Genomic DNA, 16092 nt, shown 5'->3' on the forward strand with positions numbered 1-16092 from the left:
TGGTATCGGTCGATACCAACACCTCAAGTATTGACCTAAAAGGTGATACAAAATACCTAACACAATAGTCCATGAATCAATATATATATATATATATATAGCCTTTTTCGTTTTACTGGAATCGATACCAGCGATACTGGCATCTACATCTACTTGGTATCGGCCGATACCAACACCTCAAGTATTGACCTAAAAGGTGATGCAAAATAGCTAATACAACATTCCCTGAATCAATATATATATAGCCTTTTTCGTATTACTGGAATCAATATCAGCGATACTGGCATCTACATCTACTTGGTATCAATCGATACCAACACCTCAAGTATTTACCTAGAAGGTGATGCAAAATAGCTAATACAATATTCCCTGAATCAATATATATATATAGCCTGTTTCGTATTACTGGAATCAATATCAGCGATACTGGCATCTACATCTACTTGGTATCAATCGATACCAACACCTCAAGTATTCACCTAGAAGGTGATGCAAAATAGCTAATACAATATTCCCTGAATCAATATATATATAGCGTTTTTCGTATTACTGGAATCAATATCAGCGATACTGGCATCTACATCTACTTGGTATCGATCGATACCGACACCTCAAGTATTGACCTAAAAGGTGATGCAAAATAGCTAATACAATATTCCCTGAATCAATATATATATAGCCTGTTTCGTATTACTGGAATCAATATCAGCGATACTGGCATCTACATCTACTTGGTATCAATCGATACCAACACCTCAAGTATTCACCTAGAAGGTGATGCAAAATAGCAAATACAATATTCCATGAATCAATATATATATATATATATATATATATATATATATATATATATATATATATATATATATATATATATATATAGCCTTTTTCGTATTACTGGAATCAAGATCAGTGATACTGGCATCTACATCTACTTGATATCGATCGATACCAACACCTCAAGTAGTGACCAAAAAGGTAATGCAAAATAGCTAATACAATATCCCATGAATCAATATATATATATATATATAGCCTTTTTCATATTGTTTAATCAAGATCAGCGATACTGGCATCGACATTTACTTGGTATCGATCGATACCAACATCTCAAGTATTGACCTAAGAATACCTAACACAGTATTCCATGAATCAATATCGCTGATACTGGCACCAGTATTTACTCTGTATCGATGCATACCAACATCTCATGTATCGAACAATACAAATGATTTAAAATAATTATTATATTTCCTGAACCTATATTAAGCTCTTTTTGTATCACTGGTATCGACATCAGTGATACTTGCATCAACGTTTACTTTGTATCGAACGGTACCACCATCTCAAGTATCAGACAATACAAACGTTTTAACACCGCCGTTATAATATTCCATGAAGCTATGACTAGCCTTTTTATATTATGGTATCCGTATCGGCGATACCGCTTCAATATCCATTAATACCAACATGAGTATCGGTTGATAGAGGTGACCTAAAGTAGCAACTGGAATATTCCTGTAGCCTTTCCCGAATTATTGGTATTGATATCGGCGATACTTGCTTGGTGTTGATTGATACCTACAGCTCAAGTATCAGACAACTGTCGAGAACCAGAACAGGATCAGGACCCAAACGCGTGACATTTCTCACACAAGCTTTTTATTTTATGGGAAATGGGGAGTCATGCACGTTAGGCAGAAGTCTGGCGTGAAATGATAGGAAGCCAGAGGCCGACGAGATCGATATCGGACGGACAGGATTCATAATGAAATAGGACAAACTAGACGGGAACGAAAACTGGAGAGAATAATAAACAGGACAAAAATAGACGGGAACGAGAATGGAAACCGATATTAAAGAGGACAAAAAATAAACGGAAACAATACCTGACAGGAAATGTCAACAGGAAACAGGACCGAGTCAGGACCCACGTCTTGCGGGGCAGAGGTTAGTTGACGGACTGACAAACGAAGAGTGAGAGCATTGAGCTTAAATAGACGGAAAGCCAATCTGTTAATGAGCCGCAGCTGGCGCCACACGGGTGAGGCCAATTGGGCGCCATGGCAACTGTGACATACAACAACAGGGACTTAAAACAGCTATTCAAATCGAATGAATCTATACCAGCTTTTTGTTATTGATACTGACTTAGTATTGATTAATACCAAAATTTCAAGTTGTGGCCGATACAAATGACTTCAAATAACTTTTATAATATCGTATGGGTATCTTATATTATAAATATCACTCCGGGAGAAACTGGCTTGGTATCGATTGATACCTACATCTCAAGTATCAGACAAAGAAGGGGACCTATAACAGCTATTCAAATCGAATGATACCAGCATTTTGGTATTGATACTGACTTAGTATCAATTCATACCAAAATTTCAAGTTGTGGTCGATAGGAATGACTTCAAATAACTTTTATCATATCGTATGGGTAAATATCACTCTAGAAGAAACTGGCTTGGTATCGATTGATACCTAATTTTCAAAATAATGACTTCAAATAACTTATAATATCGTATGGGTATCTGTTATTACAAATATCACTACAGGAGAAACTGGCTTGTTATCAATTGATACCTACATCTCAAGTATCAGACAAGGAAGGGGACTTAAAACAGCTATTCAAATCGAATGATACCAGCTTTTTGGTATTGATACTGACTCAGTATCAGTTAATACCAAAATTTCAAGTTGTGGCCGATACGAATGACTTCAGATAACTTTTATAATATCGTATGGGTATCTTATATTATAAGTATCACTCCGGGAGAAACTAGCTTGGTATCGATTGATACCGACATCTCAAGTATCAGACAAGGACGGGGACTTAAAACAGCTATTCAAATCGAATGATACCAGCATTTTGGTATTGATACTGACTTAGTATCAATTCATACCAAAATTTCAAGTCTTGGTCGATAGGAATGACTTCAAATAACTTTTATCATATCGTATGGGTAAATATCACTCTAGAAGAAACTGGCTTGGTATCGATTGATACCTAAATTTCAAAATAATGATTTCAAATAACTTTTATAATATCGTATGGGTATCTGTTATTACAAATATCACTACAGGAGAAACTGGCTTGGTATCGATTGATACCTACATCTCAAGTATCAGACAAGGAAGGGGACTTAAAACAGCTATTCAAATCGAATGATACCAGCATTTTGGTATTGATACTGACTTAGTTGCGATAAAACGAAAATTTCATAGAGTGACCGATAGGAATGACTTCAAATATTTTTTATAATATCATATGGGTATCTGTTATTACAAATATCACTCCAGGAGAAACTAGCTTGGTATCGATTGATACTGACATGTGACGTATCATCCTTGCTGTATTACAAATAAAACAAAAGCGGATTAAAATAGAAAACAATTGAGAAACCTCCCCAGGGGTGACTTGAACTGGATAGTGCCCTTAAAGCCTAAGCTGTGCCTTTTTTTAAAAATAAAAAATGATAAAATAGAAAAAAATAGAAAAATAGAAATACTCGTTCACGCACGCGCGCTCGCACGCGCCCCCCGACGCACGCCAATGCGCCTTTTTACGCATTTGGAAGAAGCGTCCCGGGGCTTTATTCTGAAAAGCGGGACTCGGACTGGCGACTTATCACCTCTGAGTCACGAGAAATGAAGGGAGGGAGGGAGGCAAATAGCGAGGGAGGGGGAGGAAAGAGAGAAAGGGGGGAGAAAAGGAGAGAGAGAAAGGGAGAGAATGAGAGAGGGAGTCGCCCAAGTTGTCGTTAACGGGAGTCCGCCTGAATCTCTTCTCCTTCGTGGCGCGTTCAGGAAAATTTGTTTTTTTTAAAAATTGTAACCTCCGTTTGGGATCAAGGACGTTTACTGTTGAATTTTTCATCCTGGAAGAATTTCCCCGAAATAATCCATGCATCCATGTTTCCTGCCGGGAAAACGAGTCTCCTTCACCTGCTGGTCCTCCTCGCAGCGCAAGGTAAGGAACCGCGAGGGAAAAATCGAAACAAAAAGTGGATGTTTAAAAGCATGCGGCCACTTTTGGTTGGGTTTCTGAACAAAAAGTGAAAGAAACAGTGAAAATAAGGGTTCTGGATGAGCACATTTTGTAAACAGAAAAATCTTTCAGAAAAAGATTAATTGACACAATCGGATGGTGTACAGAAACAGAACAAGGAAGTTTAGAAGCATCTTTCCGAATTCAAAGACCTCAAAGCTACTCTAACAAAAGCTCAAAGATGTATCCCTGCTACATCACATCAAAACCTTAATTAAACCTAAATAAACAAAACATGAAAAAGAGTTAGTTACATGAAAAAGGCAATATCGGATGGCGTACAGAAACAGAACAAGGAAGTTTAGAAGCATCTTTCCAAATTCAAAGACCTCAAAGCTACTCTAACACAAGCTCAAAGATGCAGCCCTGCTACATCACATCAAAACCTTAACAAGACATAAATAAACAAAACATGAAAAGGAGTTAGTTCCATAAAAAAGGCAATATCGGATGGTGTACAGAAACAGAACACGAAAGTTTAGAAGCATCTTTCCAAATTCAAAGACCTCAAAGCTACTCTAACAAAAGCTCAAAGATGTATCCCTGCTACATCACATCAAAACCTTAATTAAACCTAAATAAACAAAACATGAAAAAGAGTTAGTTACATGAAAAAGGCAATATCGGATGGCGTACAGAAACAGAACAAGGAAGTTTAGAAGCATCTTTCCGAATTCAAAGACCTCAAAGCTACTCTAAAACAAGCTCAAAGATGCATCCCTGCTACATCACATCGAAACCTTAACTAGACATAAATGAACAAAACATGAAAAGGAGTTGGTTCCATAAAAAAGGCAATATCGGATGGCGTACAGAAACAGAACAAGGAAGTTTAGAAGCATCTTTCCAAATTCAAAGACCTCAAAGCTACTTTAAAACAAGCTCAAAGGTGCATACCTGCTACATCAAAACCTTAATTAGACCTAAATAAACAAAACATGAAAAGGAGTTACTTACATAAAAAAGGCAATATCGGATGGCATACAGAAAAAGAACAAGGAAGTTTAGAAGCATCTTTCTAAATTCAAAGACATCAAAGCTACTCTAACTCAAGCTCAAAGATGCATCCCTGCTACATCACATCAAAACCTTAACTAGATATAAATAAACAAAACATGAAAAGGAGTTAGTTCCATAAAAAAGGCAATATCGGATGGTGTACAGAAACAGAACACGAAAGTTTAGAAGCATCTTTCCAAATTCAAAGACCTCAAAGCTACTCTAACAAAAGCTCAAAGATGTATCCCTGCTACATCACATCAAAACCTTAATTAAACCTAAATAAACAAAACATGAAAAAGAGTTAGTTACATGAAAAAGGCAATATCGGATGGCGTACAGAAACAGAACAAGGAAGTTTAGAAGCATCTTTCCAAATTCAAAGACCTCAAAGCTACTCTAACACAAGCTCAAAGATGCAGCCCTGCTACATCACATCAAAACCTTAACAAGACATAAATAAACAAAACATGAAAAGGAGTTAGTTCCATAAAAAAGGCAATATCGGATGGTGTACAGAAACAGAACACGAAAGTTTAGAAGCATCTTTCCAAATTCAAAGACCTCAAAGCTACTCTAACAAAAGCTCAAAGATGTATCCCTGCTACATCACATCAAAACCTTAATTAAACCTAAATAAACAAAACATGAAAAAGAGTTAGTTACATGAAAAAGGCAATATCGGATGGCGTACAGAAACAGAACAAGGAAGTTTAGAAGCATCTTTCCGAATTCAAAGACCTCAAAGCTACTCTAAAACAAGCTCAAAGATGCATCCCTGCTACATCACATCGAAACCTTAACTAGACATAAATGAACAAAACATGAAAAGGAGTTGGTTCCATAAAAAAGGCAATATCGGATGGCGTACAGAAACAGAACAAGGAAGTTTAGAAGCATCTTTCCAAATTCAAAGACCTCAAAGCTACTCTAACTCAAGCTCAAAGATGCATCCCTGCTACATCACATCAAAACCTTAACAAGACATAAATAAACAAAACATGAAAATAAGTTAGTTACATAAAAAGGCAATATCGGATGGCATACAGAAACAGAACAAGGAAGTTTAGAAGCATCTTTCTAAATTCAAAGACATCAAAGCTACTCTAACTCAAGCTCAAAGATGCATCCCTGCTACATCACATCAAAACCTTAACTAGACATAAATAAACAAAACATGAAATGGAGTTAGTTAGTTACATGAAAAAGGCTATATCAGATGGTGTGCAGAAACAGAACAAGGAAGTTTAGAAGCATCTTTCCGAATTCAAAGACCTCAAAGCTACTCTAACACAAGCTCAAAGATGCATACCTGCTACATCACATCAAAACCTTAACTAGACATAAATAAACAAAACATGAAATGGAGTTAGTTAGTTACATGAAAAAGGCTATATCAGATGGTGTGCAGAAACAGAACAAGGAAGTTTAGAAGCATCTTTCCGAATTCAAAGACCTCAAAGCTACTCTAACACAAGCTCAAAGATGCATACCTGCTACATCACATCAAAACTTTAATTAGACCTATATAAACAAAACATGAAAAGGAGAACACACGGGGTATAGTTACATGAAAAAGGCAATATCAGATGGTTTACAGATACAGAACAAGGAAGTTTAGAAGCATCTTTCCGAATTCAAAGACCTAAAAGCTACTCTAAAACAAGCTCAAAGATGCATCCCTGCTACATCACATCAAAACCTTAACTAGACATAAATAAACAAAACATGAAATGGAGTTAGTTAGTTACATGAAAAAGGCTATATCAGATGGTGTGCAGAAACAGAACAAGGAAGTTTAGAAGCATCTTTCCGAATTCAAAGACCTCAAAGCTACTCTAACACAAGCTCAAAGATGCATACCTGCTACATCACATCAAAACCTTAACTAGACATAAATAAACAAAACATGAAATGGAGTTAGTTAGTTACATGAAAAAGGCTATATCAGATGGTGTGCAGAAACAGAACAAGGAAGTTTAGAAGCATCTTTCCGAATTCAAAGACCTCAAAGCTACTCTAACACAAGCTCAAAGATGCATACCTGCTACATCACATCAAAACTTTAATTAGACCTATATAAACAAAACATGAAAAGGAGAACACACGGGGTATAGTTACATGAAAAAGGCAATATCAGATGGTTTACAGATACAGAACAAGGAAGTTTAGAAGCATCTTTCCGAATTCAAAGACCTAAAAGCTACTCTAAAACAAGCTCAAAGATGCATCCCTGCTACATCACATCAAAACCTTAACTAGACATAAATAAACAAAACATGAAATGGAGTTAGTTAGTTACATGAAAAAGGCTATATCAGATGGTGTGCAGAAACAGAACAAGGAAGTTTAGAAGCATCTTTCCGAATTCAAAGACCTCAAAGCTACTCTAACACAAGCTCAAAGATGCATACCTGCTACATCACATCAAAACCTTAACTAGACATAAATAAACAAAACATGAAATGGAGTTAGTTAGTTACATGAAAAAGGCTATATCAGATGGTGTGCAGAAACAGAACAAGGAAGTTTAGAAGCATCTTTCCGAATTCAAAGACCTCAAAGCTACTCTAACACAAGCTCAAAGATGCATACCTGCTACATCACATCAAAACTTTAATTAGACCTATATAAACAAAACATGAAAAGGAGAACACACGGGGTATAGTTACATGAAAAAGGCAATATCAGATGGTTTACAGATACAGAACAAGGAAGTTTAGAAGCATCTTTCCGAATTCAAAGACCTAAAAGCTACTCTAAAACAAGCTCAAAGATGCATCCCTGCTACATCACATCAAAACTTTAACCAGACATAAATAAACAAAACATGAAAAGGAGAACACACGGAATTTAGTTACATAAAAAAGGCAATATCGGATAGCGTACAGACACAAAACAAGGAAGTTCAGAAGGATCTTTCTGAATCCAAAGAACTCAAAGCTACGCAAAAACAATCTCAAAGATGCATCCCTGCTACTTCACATCAAAACCTTAACCAGATCTAAATAAACAAAACATGAAAAGGAGTTAGTTCCATAAAAAAGGCAATATCGGATAGCGTACAGTCACAGAACAAGGAAGTTCAGAAGGATCTTTCAGAATTCAAAGACCTCAGAGCTACTCTAACACAAGCTCAAAGATGCATCCCTGCTACATCACATCAAAACTTTAACTAGACATAGATAAACAAAACATGAAAAGGAGAACACACGAGGTTTAGTTACATAAAAAAGGGAATATCGGATAGCGTACAGACACAGAACAAGGAAGTTTACCAGGCCCTTCAGAATTCTTAAACATGGAGCTAAAACAAGCTCAATAACCCACTTAGGGTTGAAACACGAACTATATATAAATGAACAAAACATGAAAATAAACAGGACGCAGGATTTATCATCAGAAAAGGAATTGCAATCAAACGGTGTGCAGAAACAAAACAAAGAAGGTCACCAAGAGCTTGAGAATCCAGAGATATCAAAGTGAAACACGGGGCCAAAATGGGAACAAAAAGTGGATGTTTAAAAGCATGCAGTTGGTATTGGTTTGAGTATGGTTTCTAAACAAAAAGTGAAAGAAACAGCGAAGATAATGACTCTGGTCTCGCGCCGATCTCAGCCAACCAGATCTCGTTGCTTCGAGATGACGTCATTGTTTTGGTGGTTGTCGAGAGAAAGAGAAGTATGCCTCCGTAAAAAACAGTCGGTATTAGGTGCAAATCAACAAAAAAATTGGTCATTTCTTCAATGTCGGTAATAAATCGAAACATAGTACAAAAAGTGGTAACGACGGCAATAATTCCGGCACGAAAAAACGGCGGAGAAATTCTTCAGAAGACCGCGAAGGCAAGGAAAACACGCGTGTTGAAGCGAACGATTCGACGAAAGAAAACAAAAAAACAAAAAAAATAAACAAAAAAATACTCCTCGCAAGAAAAGGACTTTTCTGCCAAAATGGACTCGATTATATTCCTGGTGACGCTATGAGGAGGATGATAATGGAGGCTACATGTTCTGTGATGCGTGTACCCAGCGTGACAAAAAAACTGTATTGTTTTTACAATTCTTTCACAAGATATCCATTTCTTTTTATTTCCTGATGTATTTTGTCGCATAATATTAACATTTTTGGGGGCTTATTGAGTCGGTTGTCAAATACAGAACTGTAGTTAATTACATTTTTGAGTGGAAGTACAATGTTGGCAACAAGATTGACTTGATATCATTGGAAATGATTTAAACGCAACACAAACTTTTTCTTCTTTTTTTCACGTTTTTTTCTACTTTTTTTCAAATTCCTTTAAAAAAATCTCATTGTGTTAATTTTTTCCGAGCTTTTCTTTTTTTCTTTTTGTTCTCTATTTACTTTTTTTCCTACATTTCTTTCTTTTCTTTTTTTTTTCAAAATTTTTCCTTCTTTTTTTCTCCTCCTTTAGTTTATTTTTTTCTCAGCTTTTCACTACTTTTTCATTTTGGTATTTTGTTCTATTCCCCCCTTCCTTTAGGTCATTTTGTGCATAATTTTACATCATATTTGGTCATGTTGGGATGAAAGAAGCAAAAACAACCCGAAGAGCCGTTGAGGACCCGAAAGAGCCGGTTCCTTTTAGTGAGCCGAGCCGAAGAAGCCGGTTCTCGACTAACTTTACACAACTTCGTTTTACATCGACTCGACTTCTACATGCACTGTAACTTTGACTTAAGTCGCTTCTTAATGAGTCATTTTGAGCCCTGATTTTTGTGCGCTGGCTAGATTTTCTTGTGCGCTGAGAATGTGCGAGCAGTGCGCAATTGCGCATGCGCGCAGCTTAGAGGGAACACTGGTTGGGACCCATACATTTTTGAGCATGCAAGTCCCCGGGACCCGTCATTTTTTACAGGTAAAATGAACACTCTAGTACTCATTATTTCAAGCATATTGTTCAACTTATTCCATTTAGGATTTTAGCAAAACAACTCATCGCACGTCTCGTCGATGTTGCCTAAAAAGAAGCCATTAGTTGTTCCTCCCCCTCCCGCTTTCACTACCAAACGCCCGTTTCGGTCACGGGTCGTTGAAGTCGAGAGTTGCGCAACCCCAAACGTCTTCGCGTTGGAGGAGTGAAAGAGAGTTAATTTCCCAGGGGGCGCTCATCTTGGTCAATTGGACGCCCACCGCATTGGGGGACGCTTCCTGATTCCTCCGATCCCTGAAGAGACACTCTCTTTGATTGGATTGGAGCTGCTTAGCCAAACTCTTCACTCATTGGTGGAAATTCGTGCTTATTTTAAAAAGGATAGATGTCTAGATAGATAGATGTCTAGATAGATGGATGGATAGATGCCTAGATAGATTGATAGATGTCTAGATAGATAGATAAATAGATGGATAGATGTCTAGATAGATAGATATATAGATGTCTAGATAGATAGATGGATAGATGTCTAGATAGATGTCTAGATAGATGTCTAGATTGATAGATAGATAGATGTCTAGATAGATAGATAGATGTCTAGATGTCTGGATGTCTAGATAGATGTCTAGATAGATGTCTAGATAGATAGATGTCTAGATAGATGGATAGATGGATAGATGTCTTGATAGATGTCTAGATGCCTGGATGTCTAGATAGATGTCTAGATGTCTAGATAGATGTCTAGATAGATGTCTAGATAGATAGATGGATAGATAGATAGATAGATAGATAGATGTCTAGATAGATAGATAGATAGATAGATAGATAGATAGATAGATAGATAGATAGATAGATAGATAGATAGATAGATAGATAGATAGATAGATAGATAGATAGATAGATAGATAGATAGATAGATAGATAGATAGATAGATAGATAGATAGATAGATAGATAGATAGATAGATAGATAGATAGATAGATAGATAGATAGATGGATAGATAGATAGATGGATAGCTGTCTAGATAGATAGATGTCTAGATAGATAGATGTCTAGATGTCTAAATAGATAGATGTATAGATAGAAAGATTTCTAGATAGATATCTAGATAGATTTCTAGATGGATAGATAGATGGATGGATAGATGTCTAGATAGATAGATGTCTATAGAGATGTCTAGTGGTCCTGATGCCTAGATAGACAGATAGATAGATGTCTAGATAGATAGATATAGATGTCTAGATGTCTAGATGTATAGATAGATAGATAGATAGATAGATAAATAGATGTTTAGATAGTTAGATAGATGTCCAGATAGATAAATAGATAGATAGATGTCTAGGTGTCTAGATGTCTAGATGTCTAGATGTCTAGATGTCTAGATGTCTAGATAGATAGATAGATAGATAGATAGACAGACGTCTAGGTGACTAGATAGATGGATAGATGTCTTTATAGATGGATAGATGTTTAGATAGATGTCTAGATAGATAGATATAGATAGATATATAAATAGAGAGAATTAAATACATGTAGTTAAATTGTGTGGCGATTGAACACAGTTCAAAACCCCAGTTGGGGCCCTCTGGTCGTCGTAGGTGGCATATCAGACCCTAGCAAACAATTTCAAGCAATTACAAGTACTTTACCCAAAATTCAACTCACTTATCGATCCTTGAAATTAAAATTCAAGACTTGAAACACAGAATATCAGTGGAGGGGTATGTAACATTTCAAGCTAGCAAAAAAAAAAATCAAATAAACGTAGGATATATTGTCCCGCCGTCCGGGCAGGGGTCGTTTCTCAATACCCTACCTGCAATCTTCTCACTCCGGCGGCTAATATGGCGGCTAATATGGCCGATGATGACTTGTAGAAAAAAAGCCAGCGGACGCCCCTCGGGCGGCGCGTCAGCACTTTTGGCCAAGATGAGTTTTCGTCTTAAGGTTTAGCGCCGGAAACGGGACCAATTGCATAATGTGCCGTCCGAGCGCTTGCCAGATCAAGCGGCTTAGAGCGAGGTCCGGCTAAGCTGACGCCAAAATTATTGGCGCTCAAATTTAGAATACAGCGGTACCTCTACTTACAAATTCTACCGGAAACATTTGTAAGTAGAGTCGCATTTTCGATGTGAATGCACTAATCCGTTCCAAGCCTCACAAAAGTATGTTTCTTTAATGGATCATTAAAAACAAAACTGAATACGTTAAAATAAGATTGCCGCGCAATAAACATAAAACAAGAGGCACGTTGTGTAAAAAAACAAAAATTAAAGAAAATATTGAACATTTGTAAGTAGAAACGCATTTTCAATGTAAATGCGCTAATCCGTTCCAACCCTCACAAAAGTATGTTTTTTTTAACGAATCATAAAAAAAGCATCAGAATATGTTAAAATAAGATTTCTACGCAATAAACAAAAAAACAAAAGGTACTTTGTGTAAAAAAAACAAAAAATAAAGAAAATATTGAACATTTGTAAGTAGAAAAAAAATTTCAATGTAAATGCGCTAATCCGTTCCAAGCCTCACAAAAGTATGTTTTTTAATGGATCGTTAAAAAAAAAAACAGAATATGTTAAAATAAGATTTCTGCGTAATAAACAAAAAACGAAAGGCAATTTATGTAAAAAAAACAAAAATTAAACGAAATAATGAAAATATTCATTTACCTTTTAACTGGGGACACGAAGAGCATGCTGAAATTCATGCATGCGCACCATATTGCCAGGTAGAACTCTAGGAGCAGCAAATGGCAGCGTGTACTATATTTTTGACTTTGTATCCTGAAACGCTTTTGTAACTAGAGGCAAAATATTCCCATTCTTGTACTTTGTAACCTGAAATGTTTGTATGTAGAGACATTTGTAAGTAGAGACGCATTTTCAATGTAAATGCGCTAATCCATTCCAAGCCTCACAAAAGTATGTTTTTTTTAATGAATCATAAAAAAAATCAGAATATGTTAAAATAAGATTGCCGCGCAATAAACATAAAACGAGAGGCATTTTATGTGAAAAAACAAAAATTAAAGAAAATATTAAAAATACTAATTTACCTTTTACCTGGGGACACGAAGAGCATGCCGGGATTCATGCATGCTCTTCATTGACTTGTGCTATAGAAATGCAGAACATTTACCATTTACCATTTAGCATCTTGATTATCCTCAAAAGGTTTGGAGGCTGACTCCCTATTGGTGTATGGGTGTGGGTGTGAATGGGTAAGTGTGAAGCACATCGTAAAGTGCTTTGGGAGGTCTTCATTGACTTGAAAAGCGCTATATAGATGCAGACCATTTACCATTTAGCATCTTGATTATCCTCAAAACGTTTGGAAGCTGACTCCCTATTGGTGTGTGAGTGTGTGTGTGAATGGGTAAGTGTGAAGCACATCGTAAAGCGCTTTGGGAGGTCTTCATCGGCTTGAAAAAGCGCTACAGAAATGCAGACCATTTACCATTTAGCCTCTTGATTATCCTCAAAATGTTTGGAGGCTGACTCCCTATTGGTGTGTGAGTGTGTGTGTGTGAATGGGTAAGTGTGAAGCACATCGCAAAGCGCTTTGGGAGGTCTTTATTGACTTGGAAAGCACTATACAAAGTCAGAGCATTTACCATTTAGCATCTTGATTATCCTCAAAACATTTGGAAGCTGACTCCCTATTGGTGTGTGAATGCGTGTGTGAATGGGTAAGTGTAAAACATTGTAAAGCGCTTTGGGAGGTCTTCGTTGACTTGAAAAGTGCTATACAAAGTCAGAGCATTTACCATTTAGCATCTTGATTATCCTCAAAACATTTGGAAGCTGACTCTCTATTGGTGTGTGAATGCGTGTGTGAATGGGTAAGTGTGAAGCACATTGTAAAGCGCTTTGGGAGGTCTTCATTGACTTGAAAAGCGCTACAGAAATGCAGACAATTCCATTCAATTGTTAATACGTAATTGGCAACAAAAGAAGGTTGTAAGGTTCTAAAAATAGACCGAGAATAGAAAAGAGTCAGAAGGGGAAAACGGTCACTTAGCAACCTGACACAGGTTACTCACCAAACAAATCAAGGAAATACTTTTACTGTGTACAAATACGCTTTTTGCTCAATTTTAGGAATTTTGAAATCTAGTTTATGTATTTGCTAATTTTCTTGATGATGTTTTAATATCTATCTTTTAATTTTTCAAAGGAAAATATCTTTTTTATCAACATTACTATCTTACTTCAAAATGTACATTTTTTTTGTCAGGGCCAGAACGGAAACAGGACCCAATTGCGTGACGTTCACCACAAGTTTTATTGAAAGAGAAAGGGAGGGCTGCGCCCACGATCCGGTGTTAGCTCTCGTACTCAGATTGTGATCCAAATGCGGAATTGGATCTTCCGTAGCGAGCGATGGCGGTGTCAGGGACGGAAAAACGGGTCGGTAGCCGGGACAGGAGAGCAAAAAACTTGGTCGGGATCAAAAACGGGTCGTAATCTGGGAACAGACGGGAGCAAAAACGGGACAGGTGGGAGTTATGGTCGAAAAAGGTTTGCCTAGTGTTAACTGAGGTTCGCAGACGGACTGACAAAAGGGAACAGAGCCCATCCTAGCCATCTCCGGGCAGTGGGCAGGGGACACCCTGAACTGGTTGCCAGCCAATTGCAGGGCAATACATATATATATATATATATATATATATATATATATATATATATATATATATGTATATATATATATATATATATATATATATATATATATATATATATATATATATATATATATATATATATATATATATATATATATATATATATATATATTATATATATGTATATATAAGAGAGAGAGAGAGAGGGAGAGAGATAGAGAAGGAGGGAGACAGAGAGAGAGAGAGAAGGAGAAGGAGAGAGGGGGAGAGAGAGGGAGAGAGAGAGAGGGAGAGAGAGAGAGAGAGAGAGAGAGAAGGAGAAGGCGAGGGAGAGAGAGAGAGAGAGAGAGAGAGAGAGAGAGAGAGAGAATTAAAATAGATGTAGTTAAATTGTGTGGCCATTGAAAACACCTGTGTCCAGTTCAAATACCCGGCTGGGGCCCTCTGGTGCTCGGTGGCATATCAGACCCTGGCAAACAATTTCAAGCAATTACAAGCACTTTACCCAAAATTCAACTCACTTTTCAACCCTTAAAAACACAACATTGTGTGTGTGTGTGTGTGTGTAAGATTTGATACTTTTTTCTTAAATTTTTTCCAAGCATTTTTTATTTATCAATTATAGACATTTTGGTATCTAAAAATAATAAATATTTTCCTATTTTTTGCTGAAACTATTTCTTTTTGTGTTTATTTATTCGATTGCAACATCATATTATTTCGTTACGTTTTGATTTTACTTAAAAATGTGTTCAATTTGAATTATTTTTGCTTTTTTCTCACTTTTTTATGATGTATGTATGTATGCATCTTTTTTTAATAATTTTTCATTTTTCTACATAATTTCTTCCATGTATTTGTAAGCAATTTCCTTGTGTGTATTTATTATATCGCAATGTCATCTTTTGTCCATTATCCTTTCTGTTAGTCTCAATAATTATTCTGCATCTTCAAACGATTTGCATAAATGTCGGGAACGAGGTCAGGGTTTTCGTTTGACCCGCCGTCGCCGATTCCGGAATATAATAACTATAATATCCGCTCCATTACAAAATGGTCGCCCGCTCTGCCTCATGTAAATGCAAGAAAGGACAAAAACCAGATAATTGAACCTAAAAAGCATCCTTTTTCTCTGTTGCCAACGGCAACCGTGCGCAGCCAATCGTATCATTTCGTCGATCTCGGGTTTCTTTATAGTAAATACTATTTTGTTACTTGTAAATAAGTAAATATATGAAAATTATACGCATCACACACCCAACTTGTCTTGTGACTTTATCAAGAGGCCAAAAAGAATGAGGCCCATGATGAGGACAAAAAGAATGACGGCTACAGTGCTAAAAATATATCAGTTAATATATATTAATTATATGCATGACAGACCCTAATTGTGACATGATGAAAAGGCCAAAAAGAATGGGGACTATAGTGAGACCTGTACATCTTTTGAAGCCATGATGAGGCCAAAAAGAAGGACGCCTACAGTAATACTAATCATTTTTTTCGTATACGGT

General features: G+C 36.5%; 1 protein-coding gene across 1 annotated transcript in view; it reads left to right on the forward strand.

Moving 5' to 3' along the window:
• Positions 1 to 3740: 3740 nt before the first annotated feature.
• Positions 3741 to 16092, forward strand: part of LOC148360355 (neuronal acetylcholine receptor subunit alpha-3-like) — a 42533-nt gene continuing 30181 nt past the window's right edge. The window contains exon 1 of the mRNA XM_088343949.1: positions 3741 to 3979. Within this exon, the coding sequence (XP_088200075.1) occupies positions 3922 to 3979 (58 nt within the window). The 5' untranslated portion in view covers positions 3741 to 3921. The remainder of the gene's footprint in view (positions 3980 to 16092) is intronic.

This window comes from Urocampus carinirostris, chromosome 9, assembly GCF_059441175.1.
Source record: "Urocampus carinirostris isolate Australia breed hairy pipefish chromosome 9, RoL_Ucar_1.0, whole genome shotgun sequence".
In the NCBI taxonomy this organism is placed as follows: domain Eukaryota; kingdom Metazoa; phylum Chordata; class Actinopteri; order Syngnathiformes; family Syngnathidae; genus Urocampus; species Urocampus carinirostris.